We start from the raw sequence: 13,231 nt of genomic DNA on the forward strand, positions 1-13,231 counted from the left end.
GATTAGTAGTTTTGTTTTGGGCACTTTTGTGTATATTTTGTGCCATGTTGTATTTATTTTGGGCATGTATTTGTATATGTACACTGTGCTGCTAGGTGCTTATGTATTTCAGTACCAGTTTTACACTATGTATAATGTGTATTCTAGGCTTATATTATATGTGGGTGTTACAGTTTTAATGGGTAATTGTCTATTCACATGCATGTACCCATTTTGAGGGTCTTTATCCTACCTATTATGAGTAATTTTTGCAAATATTCACTAAAAATGGGTACAATTGTCATTCCTACTGAACACTTAACTTTAAGTGCTAAAAGTCCTCTCCTTTTATCTTTAAGATTAATTGTCTCACATCTTGCTAGGACGTCTTAGATTTTTCGAGCACTTGCCTCTTAGTGTATTCCCCTCACTAATGAGACAAAATCGAAATCCAAAAAAAATTCGACCACCCTTCTCACCGTCTTTGCCGGCGAGCAACCCTTAAACCGGTTTGGAACTCTTCCCGTATTTCTGCATTTCATTCTCTATTTGGCCCGCCTCAAACAAAATGATAAAAAAGGACAGGACTATTGATTCGAAGTCACTACGAAAGGGTCGGTCAATAGCATAACTCTTTATTTCCCCGGTCTCCTTTCGAAGGAAAGGCCTTCGCATTCCTAATCCGGTAGGGGGCCGGACGACTTTGTTTGCCCCAGCTTGGCTAATCGCATCCCCGCGTAACGACATTCCGCCCCTTACCGTTCTCGCTCAGTCTTTGCAACGGCTGGGGAGGCAGTCGTAGAAGCGCTTTGCAGCTGACACACCAAAAACAAATCCATTATACTCATTTGGAATAGAAGAAATTTTAGGATATCACACAACAAATATCAAATAAGAAATATAATTTATTATATCAAAAACATTAAACTTAATATTATTGGAATAGAAAAAAATATTGAATTTACTTTTAAGTTCAAATAATTTAAATTTATTTTTAAGAAAATAAGTGAGATGTCCCGATTTAAATTCAGATTTATATCTAGTATTTCTGTCTATTATACTTTCAATTTTCTTAACTTTAATTTGTATCCTTAAAAGACAAGTTAGTATAACCATTAGTTTTTTAATTGTTTTTTTGGATATAAATTTTCTATAAATAGTTTAGTTTTCTTAGGTTGTACTTTTAGAGGTGTACTTTATGCTAATGTCATAAAACTGAATTATCTTTTTCAGAAAATATATTTACCATGAATCCTGACTCCTGAGTCCTGACATGTCACGAGTATTTTGATCCGTAATAAATGTGAATGTTTTTGAGCCAGCTAGGCACTTGGCGAGCTCCGTCTGTCCGTCCCCATATGTGTAATGAATGAACGCACCATTCCATCTGGCACTGCTCAATCCACACACTCCCTCAACTCAACTCTCCTCTCATATAACAACTAAATCTACTTCTCCATTCCAAATCACGCTACACACATACACACAGGTTTTGTTACTCCTCATGATTAATCCTCACTTTATTTAATCCTCATTTTTCATTGAACCCCCACCGCAATACAGTTTGTTTAGAAAAATGTGGAAGCTCAAGGTTGCGGAAGGAGGTACTCCATGGCTTCGGACATTGAACAACCACGTCGGAAGACAGGTATGGGAGTTCGATCCTCATTCCGGATCGCCACAAGATCTCGACGATATCGAAACCGCTCGCCGCAATTTCCACGATAATCGCTTCACTCACAAACACAGTGATGATCTACTTATGCGCCTTCAGGTTTTCATATTTCATTTCCTTACTTTCAGTTCTTCAATTCCGTTCATGTTGAGTGTTTTACTAGGGATTTCTAAGTTTGGTGGTTTTTTTTTTCCGGTTTAAAACAATGTAGTTTGCGAAAGAGAACCCTATGAACGAAGTTTTACCTAAAGTGAAAGTCAAAGATGTCGAGGATGTAACGGAAGAGGCTGTTGCAACGACATTAAGAAGGGGATTGAATTTCTATTCAACTATCCAGAGTCATGATGGACACTGGCCAGGAGATTATGGAGGTCCCATGTTTCTTATGCCTGGATTGGTAATATTTTTACAATCCTCTCCTATCACAACAATTGCCTTCAAAATTTGGGTGTTTTCATATAGTTTTTGTTTTCACTTTTCATTGATAATGACAAGAGCTCTATGATTAAACAGGTTATTACTCTGTCTGTCACCGGGGCTTTGAATGCAGTCTTAACAGACGAGCATAGAAAGGAAATGCGTCGTTACCTTTATAATCATCAGGTAAGAGGTTCACTCTATCTCTCACACTAATCTACCGTTCTTCTAACTAGTTAAATGTAATTGCAGAACAAGGATGGTGGGTGGGGTTTGCATATTGAAGGTCCAAGCACAATGTTTGGCTCTGTCTTGTGTTATGTTACTCTAAGATTGCTAGGGGAGGGACCTAATGATGGAGAAGGGGATATGGAGAGGGGGCGTGATTGGATTCTTGAGCATGGTGGTGCTACTTATATAACATCCTGGGGGAAAATGTGGCTATCAGTTAAGATCATAGCCTTACTTTGATGGTTTTATTAATAGATATGGTGTTATGTTTATTTATTTCTAATCTCATTGTTGGTAGGTACTTGGAGTGTTTGAGTGGTCTGGAAATAATCCCATGCCTCCTGAAATATGGCTCCTTCCATACGCGCTTCCTGTTCATCCAGGTTCTTGCTCCTTCCATTTCAACTTGCTTAGAGAGAATATATCTAGTTACAGTACATTTACTAAATAGAAGGAATCTTTTGGTAAAAATTTTTTTCTAGAGTTCGAAATACTAGCCACTTCAGTGGTTAATAATGGTAAATGAGTCATACATACTGCACCGCTAGCAACAAAAGTTGTTCTTACAAGGTTGGGTAAAATAAGAGATCCAGGGGGTTTATAAAATTTGTCAGATCATTTAGAGTTGTTTCTTGAGCTATAAATTATTTTTTTTCAAGAACTTTTTTTATTGCAATTTTTTTAATTATTTATTCTGTTCAAAAGAAACTTCCATCCTTTACATTTGGGTGCTTCTACTTTCTTGTTAATATTTCTACAATTGGGTAAGTGTTCTGATCAACAAGATCAGCTTATGCATCATTGTTTGAAACATTTCCCTCCCAAATCAGGCATGTTTAAAAGAATGATTCTTTTATGGAATAAGGACGGTGATAAAGTTCTGTCAACTTAATAAAGAAACTCAAGTGCGTTGGTGATGAAAGATTATGTCGATTTTAGGCCTATCAAGGTGGCTTACTTAAATGTGTGCAAACTGCAAGGATTTATTAAATTAACTTTTGTGCCTTGGCAGGAAATTATACCACCACTGTTTGCTCTATGTACCAAACCAAACTAAGATGCAAAATAATTTTTTGTTATTCAATCATTGAGGGAACCTTTTATCATTTGATGTGTAATTTTATTTTGTAGGGAAACAAGAAATTCTGTCTTCATAAGAGTATTATATACATTTTTTTGAAAGAGTGCATCGTATGTTTGTGACTTCATATATAGCATATGATTTTACTTGATATTCATATAAACTAATTTACTGTTAAATTGGTTGTCTTTATTCGTCTTAAACATTGGTTGCTATACCTTTCATTCTTTACTTACAACAGCAAATAAATGACATTTTACGCATTACAGGAAGGATGTGGTGTCACTGCCGGATGGTCTATTTGCCAATGTCCTACTTGTATGGCAAGAGGTTTGTTGGTCCAATCACACCAACAGTATTATCTTTGAGAAAAGAGCTTTTTACCGTTCCATACCATGATATAGACTGGAACCAGGCTCGCAATTTGTGTGCAAAGGTTAGTGAAACTGCTTAACTGGTCCAATGAAAACCTTAAATATATATAGTTTCACCTGGATTTTATAATTTATGAGGGACAACTAGAATAGGCTGAACCTGAATGTTGTTGCTATTACCACATTCTCATACATTACTTTGTTTTGCTACTGCACAACCAACTCATTACTAAGATTTCTATTTCATTGCAATGTCAGTCTTATCCTTGGTACAAAGTTGCTCCCTCTGTAACCATCCATCACTCTAAACAATTATATCTAGTGTTATTGACCAACTTGCCCTAAAGCTTAAGCTTTTAGTGAAAACACTCACAAATGATTTTATATATCTCTAATTCGCTCTCTTATGAAGAGCCCTTTAAGCTTGCAAGTCGGACAGTACATACACTTAATAATGACATTTATTTAGAATAATTGGGGCATTCATGATTAAAGCGTTGATCACTTGTTCATTTGGGCTTTGATTCAATGTCATGGACTAACTCTTCAAAAGCTTGAGCTATTAAGTGAAGACCCGTGAATAATTTCACACCTCTAACAAATTGGACTTGGCATTAAATTTCTTTACTATTCAAGTATCTATTTAGTTGAGCTAGAGTTAAGTAAGAGTTACAAAAGAATTACCTTTGTTTTTGTGCAGGAAGACTTATATTATCCTCATCCGCTTGTGCAAGATATTCTTTGGGCAACTCTACACAAGTTTGTTGAGCCTGTTTTCATGAATTGGCCTGGCAAAAAGTTGAGAGAAAAGGCTATCAAGACTGCAATTGAGCATATACATTATGAAGATGAGAACACTCGTTATATTTGCATAGGTCCTGTAAATAAGGTAATTCTTGAGAGGGGGCAAGCTTCTATGGAAGTCCCTTCAACTATTCATTGTCTATTACTTTTCACTCTTTGAGAAGGAGAATGAGAAAATTAACATTACTGTTCAATGGTTGCTAGTTTTCCTTCATTGAGTGCTGACCATTTATTTACTTGGCCTCCTTTATTTACTTTTACTGTATTAATTGTACTTTTTATTTGGATGTTTGAGCTTCCCTTACATGATGTTTCACTTATATTTTTTATGTTTCCAGCCAAACCATTAGGATGCTAAGAAATACTAATACTGATTAGTTATTGTTATTCCCAATGTTTATTATTAGGTGTTAAATATGCTTTGCTGCTGGGTAGAAGATCCAAATTCAGAGGCTTTCAAGTTGCATCTTCCCAGGATCTATGATTATCTATGGGTTGCTGAAGATGGCATGAAAATGCAGGTCAACATACAAGTCAACTTATGTTCCCTTTGCTGGAGTTATCTAGTGATTTTTTTATTTAATTGAACATAACTGTTGTCTTGTTATGATTATGTGGAACCAGTGTCACAGCATAATCAAGCTTTTCTAAGTTAAAGTCTAATAAAATAAATTAATATTACAAATTTATGCATAACCACTTCTGTTTGCAGGGCTACAATGGAAGTCAACTATGGGATACTGCATTTGCTGCACAAGCAATTATTTCAACTAACCTAATTGACGAATTTGGTCCAACTCTAAAAAAGGCTCATGCATTCATTAAGAATTCACAGGTAATTGCTTTTATTTATCATTAAAAGTTGCATCAGTTTGCCTGTGTTGACCAGAATCTCCTCTTCTCTTTCTTAAAAGGTTTCGGAAGATTGTCCGGGGGATCTTAGTAAATGGTACCGTCACATTTCAAAAGGTGCTTGGCCTTTTTCAACTGCAGACCATGGATGGCCAATATCTGACTGCACGGCAGAAGGACTGAAAGTAATTATTTCTGAAAAAACTAGACTTATTTGATTCTTTATTTTATTTTAACTTCAATTTTCATTTTTCAGGCTGTTCTATTGCTATCTAAAATTGCACCTGAGATTGTTGGTGAACCATTGGACTCAAAGAGATTATATGATGCTGTAAATGTTATTCTCTCATTACAGGTAGCTAGATTCCTCATGATTCAAATCATATTATCTGAATGCTTGACCTAGGAAATAAATCACGGTGATTACTTATGCTATTGGTTCCCTCCGTACTTATCATGAATTAGTGTTCTTCAAGAAACCTATAAATACGAATTTGTAAATCCAGAAAAACGTTTGCGGGTATATCTCAACCTTTAAACTAGATATTTGTCATTATAGAACAAACCAAACAACTCTTTTTTTTATATAACAAACCAAGCTACTCTGTTCAACCACAGGAAAAAGCATAAAATGATTCAGCTTTTTCTTTGTTTGCAGTATCTTTGAATAGAAAAGACCAAGAATGCACCCACCTCTATTTTTTAAAGGCCTCCCCTCATTGTCATTTGAATCCTTTTTACCCGAACAGTTTCCTTATGGTGGAACCTCAGCCTTCTTTTTATCACCGCCTTCATCTTTCTCATCGCTAAAATCACTAGACGCTTCCTTTAATATTCTGATGGATGGAATTTCCAGGCTTTTTGAAGAACCTTGATTTTCTGTTAAGGAGGTTTCATGTCTTTTGCTTCTTTCTTTTAAATGAAAAATTAATTTAAAAAATGACCAAACAAGTATATGTCTCCGCATAAGCAATTCTAACAGATACGCGAGCACAACTACAGCCACATAAGCTTTTTTTAATGGAGAAACAATTGAAAAAAAAAGAGTCTGGCATTCACATAGTTAAAGAACCTACTTGAGAAAAAAACATGAAAGACTAATCCAGAACGATAAAATAAGTTAAAGGACTGCAGGAACAATTTTTCCTATAAAATATTAAAAGTATAGTGTTAATTCTTATAAAAAAGTTAATTGATTTTAACTGCAACTTGAGATGATTATCAATTTGATTTGCATAATACTAAGTTTATGTGTAAAATGTATTTGTCTTTTCCAATCATTGCAGAATGAAAATGGTGGCCTTGCAACATATGAGCTCACACGATCTTATACCTGGTTGGAGGTAGCCTTCTCTCATTAATAGGCCTGTTTTCATTTGTTTTAGTTTATCTGATTTGAAATGTGAAGCATGTGATGGCATAGGGCACATGTTTTAGAAAGAACAAAATATATACTTTGTTTTTAAAAGCAATGCTCCTTGAGCTCCCTTTATATGTCATGAAATGTCTTACCTCGTAGATAAGTTTCAAGTATAATCTACCTTCCTTTGATTTCACTTGAAGTTTGGCTATAATCTATTTATATACAAATCAATTATCATTAAAATGTGGAAATGAACTAACTTTGATTAGACCACAACTACTTTTATTCATTCATTTGTCAGTTTGTCAAGCACGAGTTTTGGATTGATGCTACAAAAGTGGCTACATGTTGAATCACTATTTAAGAACGAATCTTTTATGGTTTCATTACATTTCAGACTAGGGTTCTTATTGATCCTGATAATTGTCAAGGTGTTTTTGTATTAAACTTAATTCATTAATACACAATATTGATGTTGGTAATGCCTTCCCTATTGTCAGATAATCAATCCTGCTGAAACATTTGGTGACATTGTTATTGATTATCCGTAAGCTATCAAGTACTTGTTGAATATCAGTTGTTTAACCTCTTCCATTCATCCACTCCAACATTTCAAGTTTTTGTATTTCCTTATTCTTTGCTCTATAGTTACGTGGAATGTACCTCAGCAGCAATTCAAGCTTTAGCAACATTTGGGAAACTATATCCCGGGCATCGTCGAGAAGAAATACAATGTTGTATAGAAAAAGCTGTTGCCTTTATTGAAAAAATTCAAGCTTCAGATGGTTCATGGTTTGCTCCCCCTTTTGGGAAACCACTTTTCTAATAATAATTTCTATTAATGTTATGTGTAAAGCATATTTTTGTCAGTTTCAATTTCGGATTGGAATTGAACTTGGTTTAGTTGACCACTAACTACTCAAACTGCTTAACAGGTATGGTTCTTGGGGAGTTTGCTTTACATATGGCACTTGGTTTGGGATAAAAGGGCTGATTGCTGCTGGAAAGAATTTCAGTAATTGTTTAAGCATCCGTAAAGCTTGTGAGTTTCTGCTGTCTAAGCAGCTCCCATCTGGTGGTTGGGCAGAAAGTTATCTGTCATGTCAAAACAAGGTCAAATTTCCGTTCCGAATGTCAATATCACCCTTTTATATCGCAGAAGCTATAAATAAGCAACTGTTTGTTGATCTATTTTAACCGAAGTTTTTTTCTAAAAAATTAATACCTTGGGACTTGTATGTTCTCATGGCCTCTCGGACATGCAAGCATAGTTGCAATGATTTGAAGCATATGGGTGTAAAGACGAATGCAAAATATAAAATGGATTTAAATCAAGAATCTATTGTATGCACAAGTAAGAATAGGAAGACTTAATGAAGCACGAAATGGGTGTCGAATACGATACATATCTGATATTGCAATTTGTCACTCATTGAAAAAGTAGGATACGATACATTTAAGATACTATACGTTTAAGTGAGTTTCTCTAAATTGTCTACTAACCTTTTGTTCAAAAGTGGTCTGGTGTGGGATATTATTTTTAGCTCTGAAGCATGGGTACTTCTACAAGAGAAGTTATTAAGAAAAATCTTGAGATTAATGATTTGGATAGAAGCATGGTCTTGGATAGAACATTATGATGAGAGTTGATCCATGTAATCGACCCCCCCTAATGGAATAAGGCTTTGTTGTTGTATAAATATCTTATAATATTCTGACAACTTAGAATTTGTCTTGGGCCTAACTCATGGCTACTAAAACAGCTTGTAAGGTGGTGATTGTCAAACTTATAAGCATATGTTCAGGCCATGTTGATTGTGCGATTGTACGATGTGATACTCTTAACAATCATATATGCACTCAGTAATATATGCACTCTTAGTTGATGGGTCACAATCTTGAAAATTGATAATATTAATAAGTAACCCACTAACATGTGAAATTGAATTTGCAGCAACTGATAGTTCGTAAAGAAATTATGCGAAAAAGAAACCAATCTTGAAAAATGGTAAGTGAGAGAATATTAAATGGGTGCATTAAAAATTACATAGGAGAGAGAGACAGAGAAAAAAAGTAACTAAAATTGAGAGAAGTAATTGAGCAGGGGAAAGTTTGATTCATGCACGGGAAAAATGAGAGTCATGAGATAAACTAGCCTTATTCATGGGGTCTCCCCGTCTCGGGTATGTGTCGGCGGCGTGTCGACGCCGTATCGCGACGTTTCGGATTTTTTTTTTAAATAAGAAAAAATTGGATACTCCTTTGACACATCAGTGTATTGGATATGTGGATATGTTGCAGTAGAGATTTTAACATATCTGTGTGTATCCCATAAAGTGTCCACATTTGAATTTGCCTTGCTTGGCACTCCCTTTGGGAGTCATCTATAAGTGGAGAATTAGAAAGTCAAGATTCTTCTTGAGCAACAGCATTGTATCTCCACTGTTTCTAGTTTTGCATCAAGTGAATGTTTGGCATGAAGACAGATGTCAACCAGTGACATTCATACCTATGCAGTTGAATTTCATAGTTGGGTTAAATATATTTAGTCTCACAGAATTGGGAAGTTATTGCTTAAGGCTTCTAAATTTTTGTCAGCTTCTGGTTTCTCTTTTCTTAAAATAATCACAATCGATCCCTCTTTGTACTCTTCTACTCCCTTTGTCCCGCATGGTTGCCACCATTATATATCCTACTTAATGGATGATGAGTATGTTGATAGTTATGTGGTGTAGGACATTGATATCTTTCATTTAGGAATTTTACTTTTGATAAGACACCTAGTTTAAGAAAGGTATATATTTTAAGATTATGCATCTAATTATTTGTCTAGAATTTTAGTTCATTTAGTATTTTGTTATCTTTTTAATGATTAATTAATTATACTGTTTTGATAGAATATCAGTTTGATTTAAACGAGCACTCTACACCCAAGAGTATTTAGGAAATTGGTTCTAGGAAATGTACTTTTGCACCAAATCTTTAAAATAACACTTGAGTTAGAATATCTGATTACATTTGACTATGTAAATGCTATCTTCAGTCATTTATTTAGCAATGTCTCTGTTCAGGTGTATTCAAATTTGGAAGGCAACAGGTCCCATGTAGTAAACACTGGGTGGGCTATGCTGGCTCTCATTGAGGCTGAACAGGTATAAAGCAAACTTTGCGACTTTTGTAGTGCTGCCCCTATATTGATTTAGTTTATTGTTGCACAAAAGCATTTTTTATTTTTTAAGGATAGTTAGTCATATTGACAGTCTGGTTAAATCAAAGGACCATTCTGCGACTTAATGAAATAGCTTAGATGTGCCGATGTTTCTGGCTAAATAAATTGGTATTAGTGATATGATTAATTGTACTAATATTTCCAACATTTTTCATTTGTTTTAGGATGCTATTTAGTTTTACAGATTTCAAATCCTTTATGAGAGGTGTGACTGATAATAATTTGTTGGATGAAACTATTGATGAATGAAACTCATGTCATGAGTCACCTGTGGAACTTTGGTAGATTGAACCTAGATTAAGAGGAGAGCAACATCACATTAATCTATTTGGCCAGTAGATCAACATCACATAAATCTATTTGGCCAGTAGATCAACAATGGAAGCTATATATGTGATACGAGGACTGGTGGAGAGATCTAAGTGGGATCGGCATGACTTTTATTGATTTAAGAATAATTAGAAAAGTTCTGGCCTATAATACCACAAATATCATTTTTAGAGTACCTTGAACTTACCGGACAAAATGTTGCGGAGATAGGAGATGTCAGCTAGACGACAATAGTAGGGTTAATGAGATGGAGCCATGTTTGGGTATAGTTAGCGGTAGAGAAATACAACTCAAACTTCTTCTCAGCCATAAGACTTGTAATAGTATGAATATTGAGCAGCAAAAAGCTAACAAGTAAGCTTGGCATAGAGAAGAATATTACGCAAGACATTTTGGATTAGGAATACAATCATTTGAGAGAAAACTAGGGTAGCACCTATCATTGTTGTTGATGACAGATGGCAGTCCATTGTGGCCAGCCCAAAGATCACTATTGTATCCCTCATGGTGCCGCCATGGCTGATATTCGATAACACTGGCTCCTATTGTAAAAGTTGGTAGAGTCTCGTCTTAGGTGATTTGGGCATGTTTTGAGAAAAATCAATAAAACAATTGTGCAGAGGGTTGACCAGATACATGATAGTAAAATATTTATAGATATAGAGAGACCAAAAGTCTATAGGCTAAATAATTCGGGGAGATTAGAGGTGAATCGTCTATCTTTAAACTTCGAACATGATACAAGTGTTGGTTAATTCATGATAGTAACTTAGTATATGATAATCAAAGGCATTTTTACTTTTCTGTCGAGCTTGCCACCATGAATGACGACGAGTGCTTTGCTGTTTGCCACTACATTCTGGGTTTCTATACCTTTCAAATGATTAGTCGTTTTCCCAAATGATTGAATACTTAGCCAACACATTGCATTTGATTACACCCGTACATCTAATCATAATTCTGTTGAAGAAGAATAAAAATGATATCCATTTCGATAAAATGAAACAGGCAAAGAGAGATCCAACACCACTGCACCGTGCAGCTGTATGCTTGATAAATTCCCAATTGGAGAATGGTGACTTTCCGCAAGAGGTATTGTTGAAGACCATATAACTCTGCTTTTACTCCCTCTTTACGAATGCATGTATTTTAAATCATGTTACTATTTTATCATTTCAGGAAATAATGGGAGTCTTCAACAAGAATTGCATGATCACTTATGCTGCATACAGATGCATATTCCCCATATGGGCGTTGGGAGAATACCGCCGTGTATTGCAGGCCTGCTAATATCGCTTTATTTAGGCCACCATTCAAATTATTTCGACCTTTTATTAGGCTCCACGGTTTTATTCTTGAAAAGGTTTATAGCTTATGAGTTTGGCATCCTGCTAAACCTAGTGAAACTAAATTTACAGGAATTTGTTGTGTTGCCCTTTTTGTAGCACAAGGAGCACGGTTGTGCGTTTTTAGTCATGTTCAAATAGTTTGAGTTCATTCCAATTGGGAAGAGATTTTAACGTGGTTGGTATATGTAAGAAGAACGTAAGAAAAAATAAAGTTAATTTGGGACTATTATATCATTGAACACTAGATATTTTTATGAGTAGTTCCGTGAGTCGTTTATAAGACCAACTCTGTATCACAGAACAGAACAAACCGCCCCTTTGATAGCGAATAAGCTTTATACCATATTAGATACATATATTGATGTGATTGGAACTAATATTTTCTTATTGCCTCGCAATGTTTTCAAATTGGCTTATAATGTTCTTTTGTTAGTTGAAGTATCGTTTAAACTAATATTTTTTTATATGTTTCTTTCTACTTTACTTAAATTTATCGTTTATCTTCAATTTTATGTGCGGTGTACACGATTGCATGGAATAAGTTATAGAATTTGTAGTTATTTAAAAAAAAGGTAAATTGTAATAAAAAGTATAACTATTGTTAGTTTATAATTTATTAAAAGTTAAGTGTTTAATTCCTAAAAAAGGATTGCTATAATTTATTTTTATTAAAAAAAGTAGGGATTATGAAATCAATCATCTATAATTTGAATTTATATCCTCATAAATTGTGTTTTTTCACACCACCCTTTTCAACATTATCCATTAGAAAATGGTGTGTAATTTCATTGTCACTCCCAATTATATTTATCATATTATCTCTTATACAACTTTAAAATCATTTATGCAAAATGTGAACCCACCAAGGCGATATCGTAAATCACAAGTGTATCGGAAACTTTTAAAAGGTGATTTTTTTTTTTTTTGTTTATCATGTGTTTTTACCGGCATATTGGAATTTCCGATAAAATATCATAAATTGTATGAGTTTTTCAAATTCAGAAATTTCTAATATATTTGTACCGTGGATTTTATAATTCCCGGTATATTTATAAGATATATATTGAAAATTTCAACATTCTATCGAAAATTTACAAATATTACCGAAAATCTTGAAATTCCCAAAAGAAATTCAATTTTTTCTAAAACTTTGAATTTTTTTGGTAGTTAGTTCAATTTTTTTTCCCTTCATCGAGCATCAAAGGAAGGGACAACACCATCGCAGGCATGACCACTAATAGTGGCGCAACTATGACCTGTGTTAGGGTAGCTGAGGAGGAGGCTGAACAGACAGGGAGACCAGTTCCGACTGATTCTCGACGGAAACAAATGGCTGGTCAGTTTCACGGACCACGTACCACCAAAGGCCAAGCTATTATTGTTGAGCATCTCGCAGATGTACATGTTGTTGAGTCTGTTCATACTGAGGATATTCAGGTTGCTGAGTCGGCTCATGAGGATGTGTAGGTTGTTACTGACCCATTTGTGGTGGTGAGACGGATGTGATTCCATTCCTGAGGTCGAGCCTACTGCTATTGTTGTTGTTG

The 13,231-nt window shown here is 34.8% G+C and overlaps 1 protein-coding gene across 2 annotated transcripts; it reads left to right on the forward strand.

The window, feature by feature from the left end:
• Positions 1-1,245: 1,245 nt before the first annotated feature.
• On the forward strand, positions 1,246-12,061 carry LOC127118505 (cycloartenol synthase). 2 transcript variants are annotated; one of them, XM_051048722.1, is made up of 19 exons: positions 1,246-1,468; positions 1,543-1,753; positions 1,866-2,051; positions 2,168-2,257; positions 2,324-2,518; positions 2,601-2,685; positions 3,653-3,819; positions 4,458-4,646; positions 4,969-5,082; positions 5,274-5,396; positions 5,476-5,598; positions 5,670-5,768; positions 6,700-6,756; positions 7,277-7,323; positions 7,425-7,568; positions 7,712-7,889; positions 9,848-9,928; positions 11,344-11,427; positions 11,515-12,061. In XM_051048722.1, exons 2-19 carry the CDS (start codon positions 1,556-1,558, stop codon positions 11,623-11,625), a joined length of 2,271 nt encoding a protein of 756 aa, XP_050904679.1. In that variant the 5' UTR covers positions 1,246-1,468; positions 1,543-1,555; the 3' UTR covers positions 11,626-12,061. The 2 variants fall into 2 exon arrangements, with proteins under 2 accessions (XP_050904679.1, XP_050904671.1); XM_051048714.1 differs by having other exon boundaries at positions 1,247-1,753.
• The last annotated feature ends 1,170 nt before the right edge of the window (positions 12,062-13,231 follow it).

This window comes from Lathyrus oleraceus, chromosome 1 (genome assembly GCF_024323335.1).
Source record: "Lathyrus oleraceus cultivar Zhongwan6 chromosome 1, CAAS_Psat_ZW6_1.0, whole genome shotgun sequence".
NCBI lineage: Eukaryota > Viridiplantae > Streptophyta > Magnoliopsida > Fabales > Fabaceae > Lathyrus > Lathyrus oleraceus.

What these genes read in the sequence shown, in the direction of transcription:
- LOC127118505 (XM_051048722.1), top strand. Translation starts at nt 1,556, where the DNA reads ATGTGGAAGCTCAAGGTTGCGGAAGGAGGTACTCCATGGCTTCGGACA. An exon ending in GACATTGTTATTGATTATCC is followed by an intron (nt 7,324 to 7,424) that starts GTAAGCTATCAA and finishes TTTGCTCTATAG; the next exon opens with TTACGTGGAATGTACCTCAG. An exon ending in ATGGTGACTTTCCGCAAGAG is followed by an intron (nt 11,428 to 11,514) that starts GTATTGTTGAAG and finishes TTATCATTTCAG; the next exon opens with GAAATAATGGGAGTCTTCAA.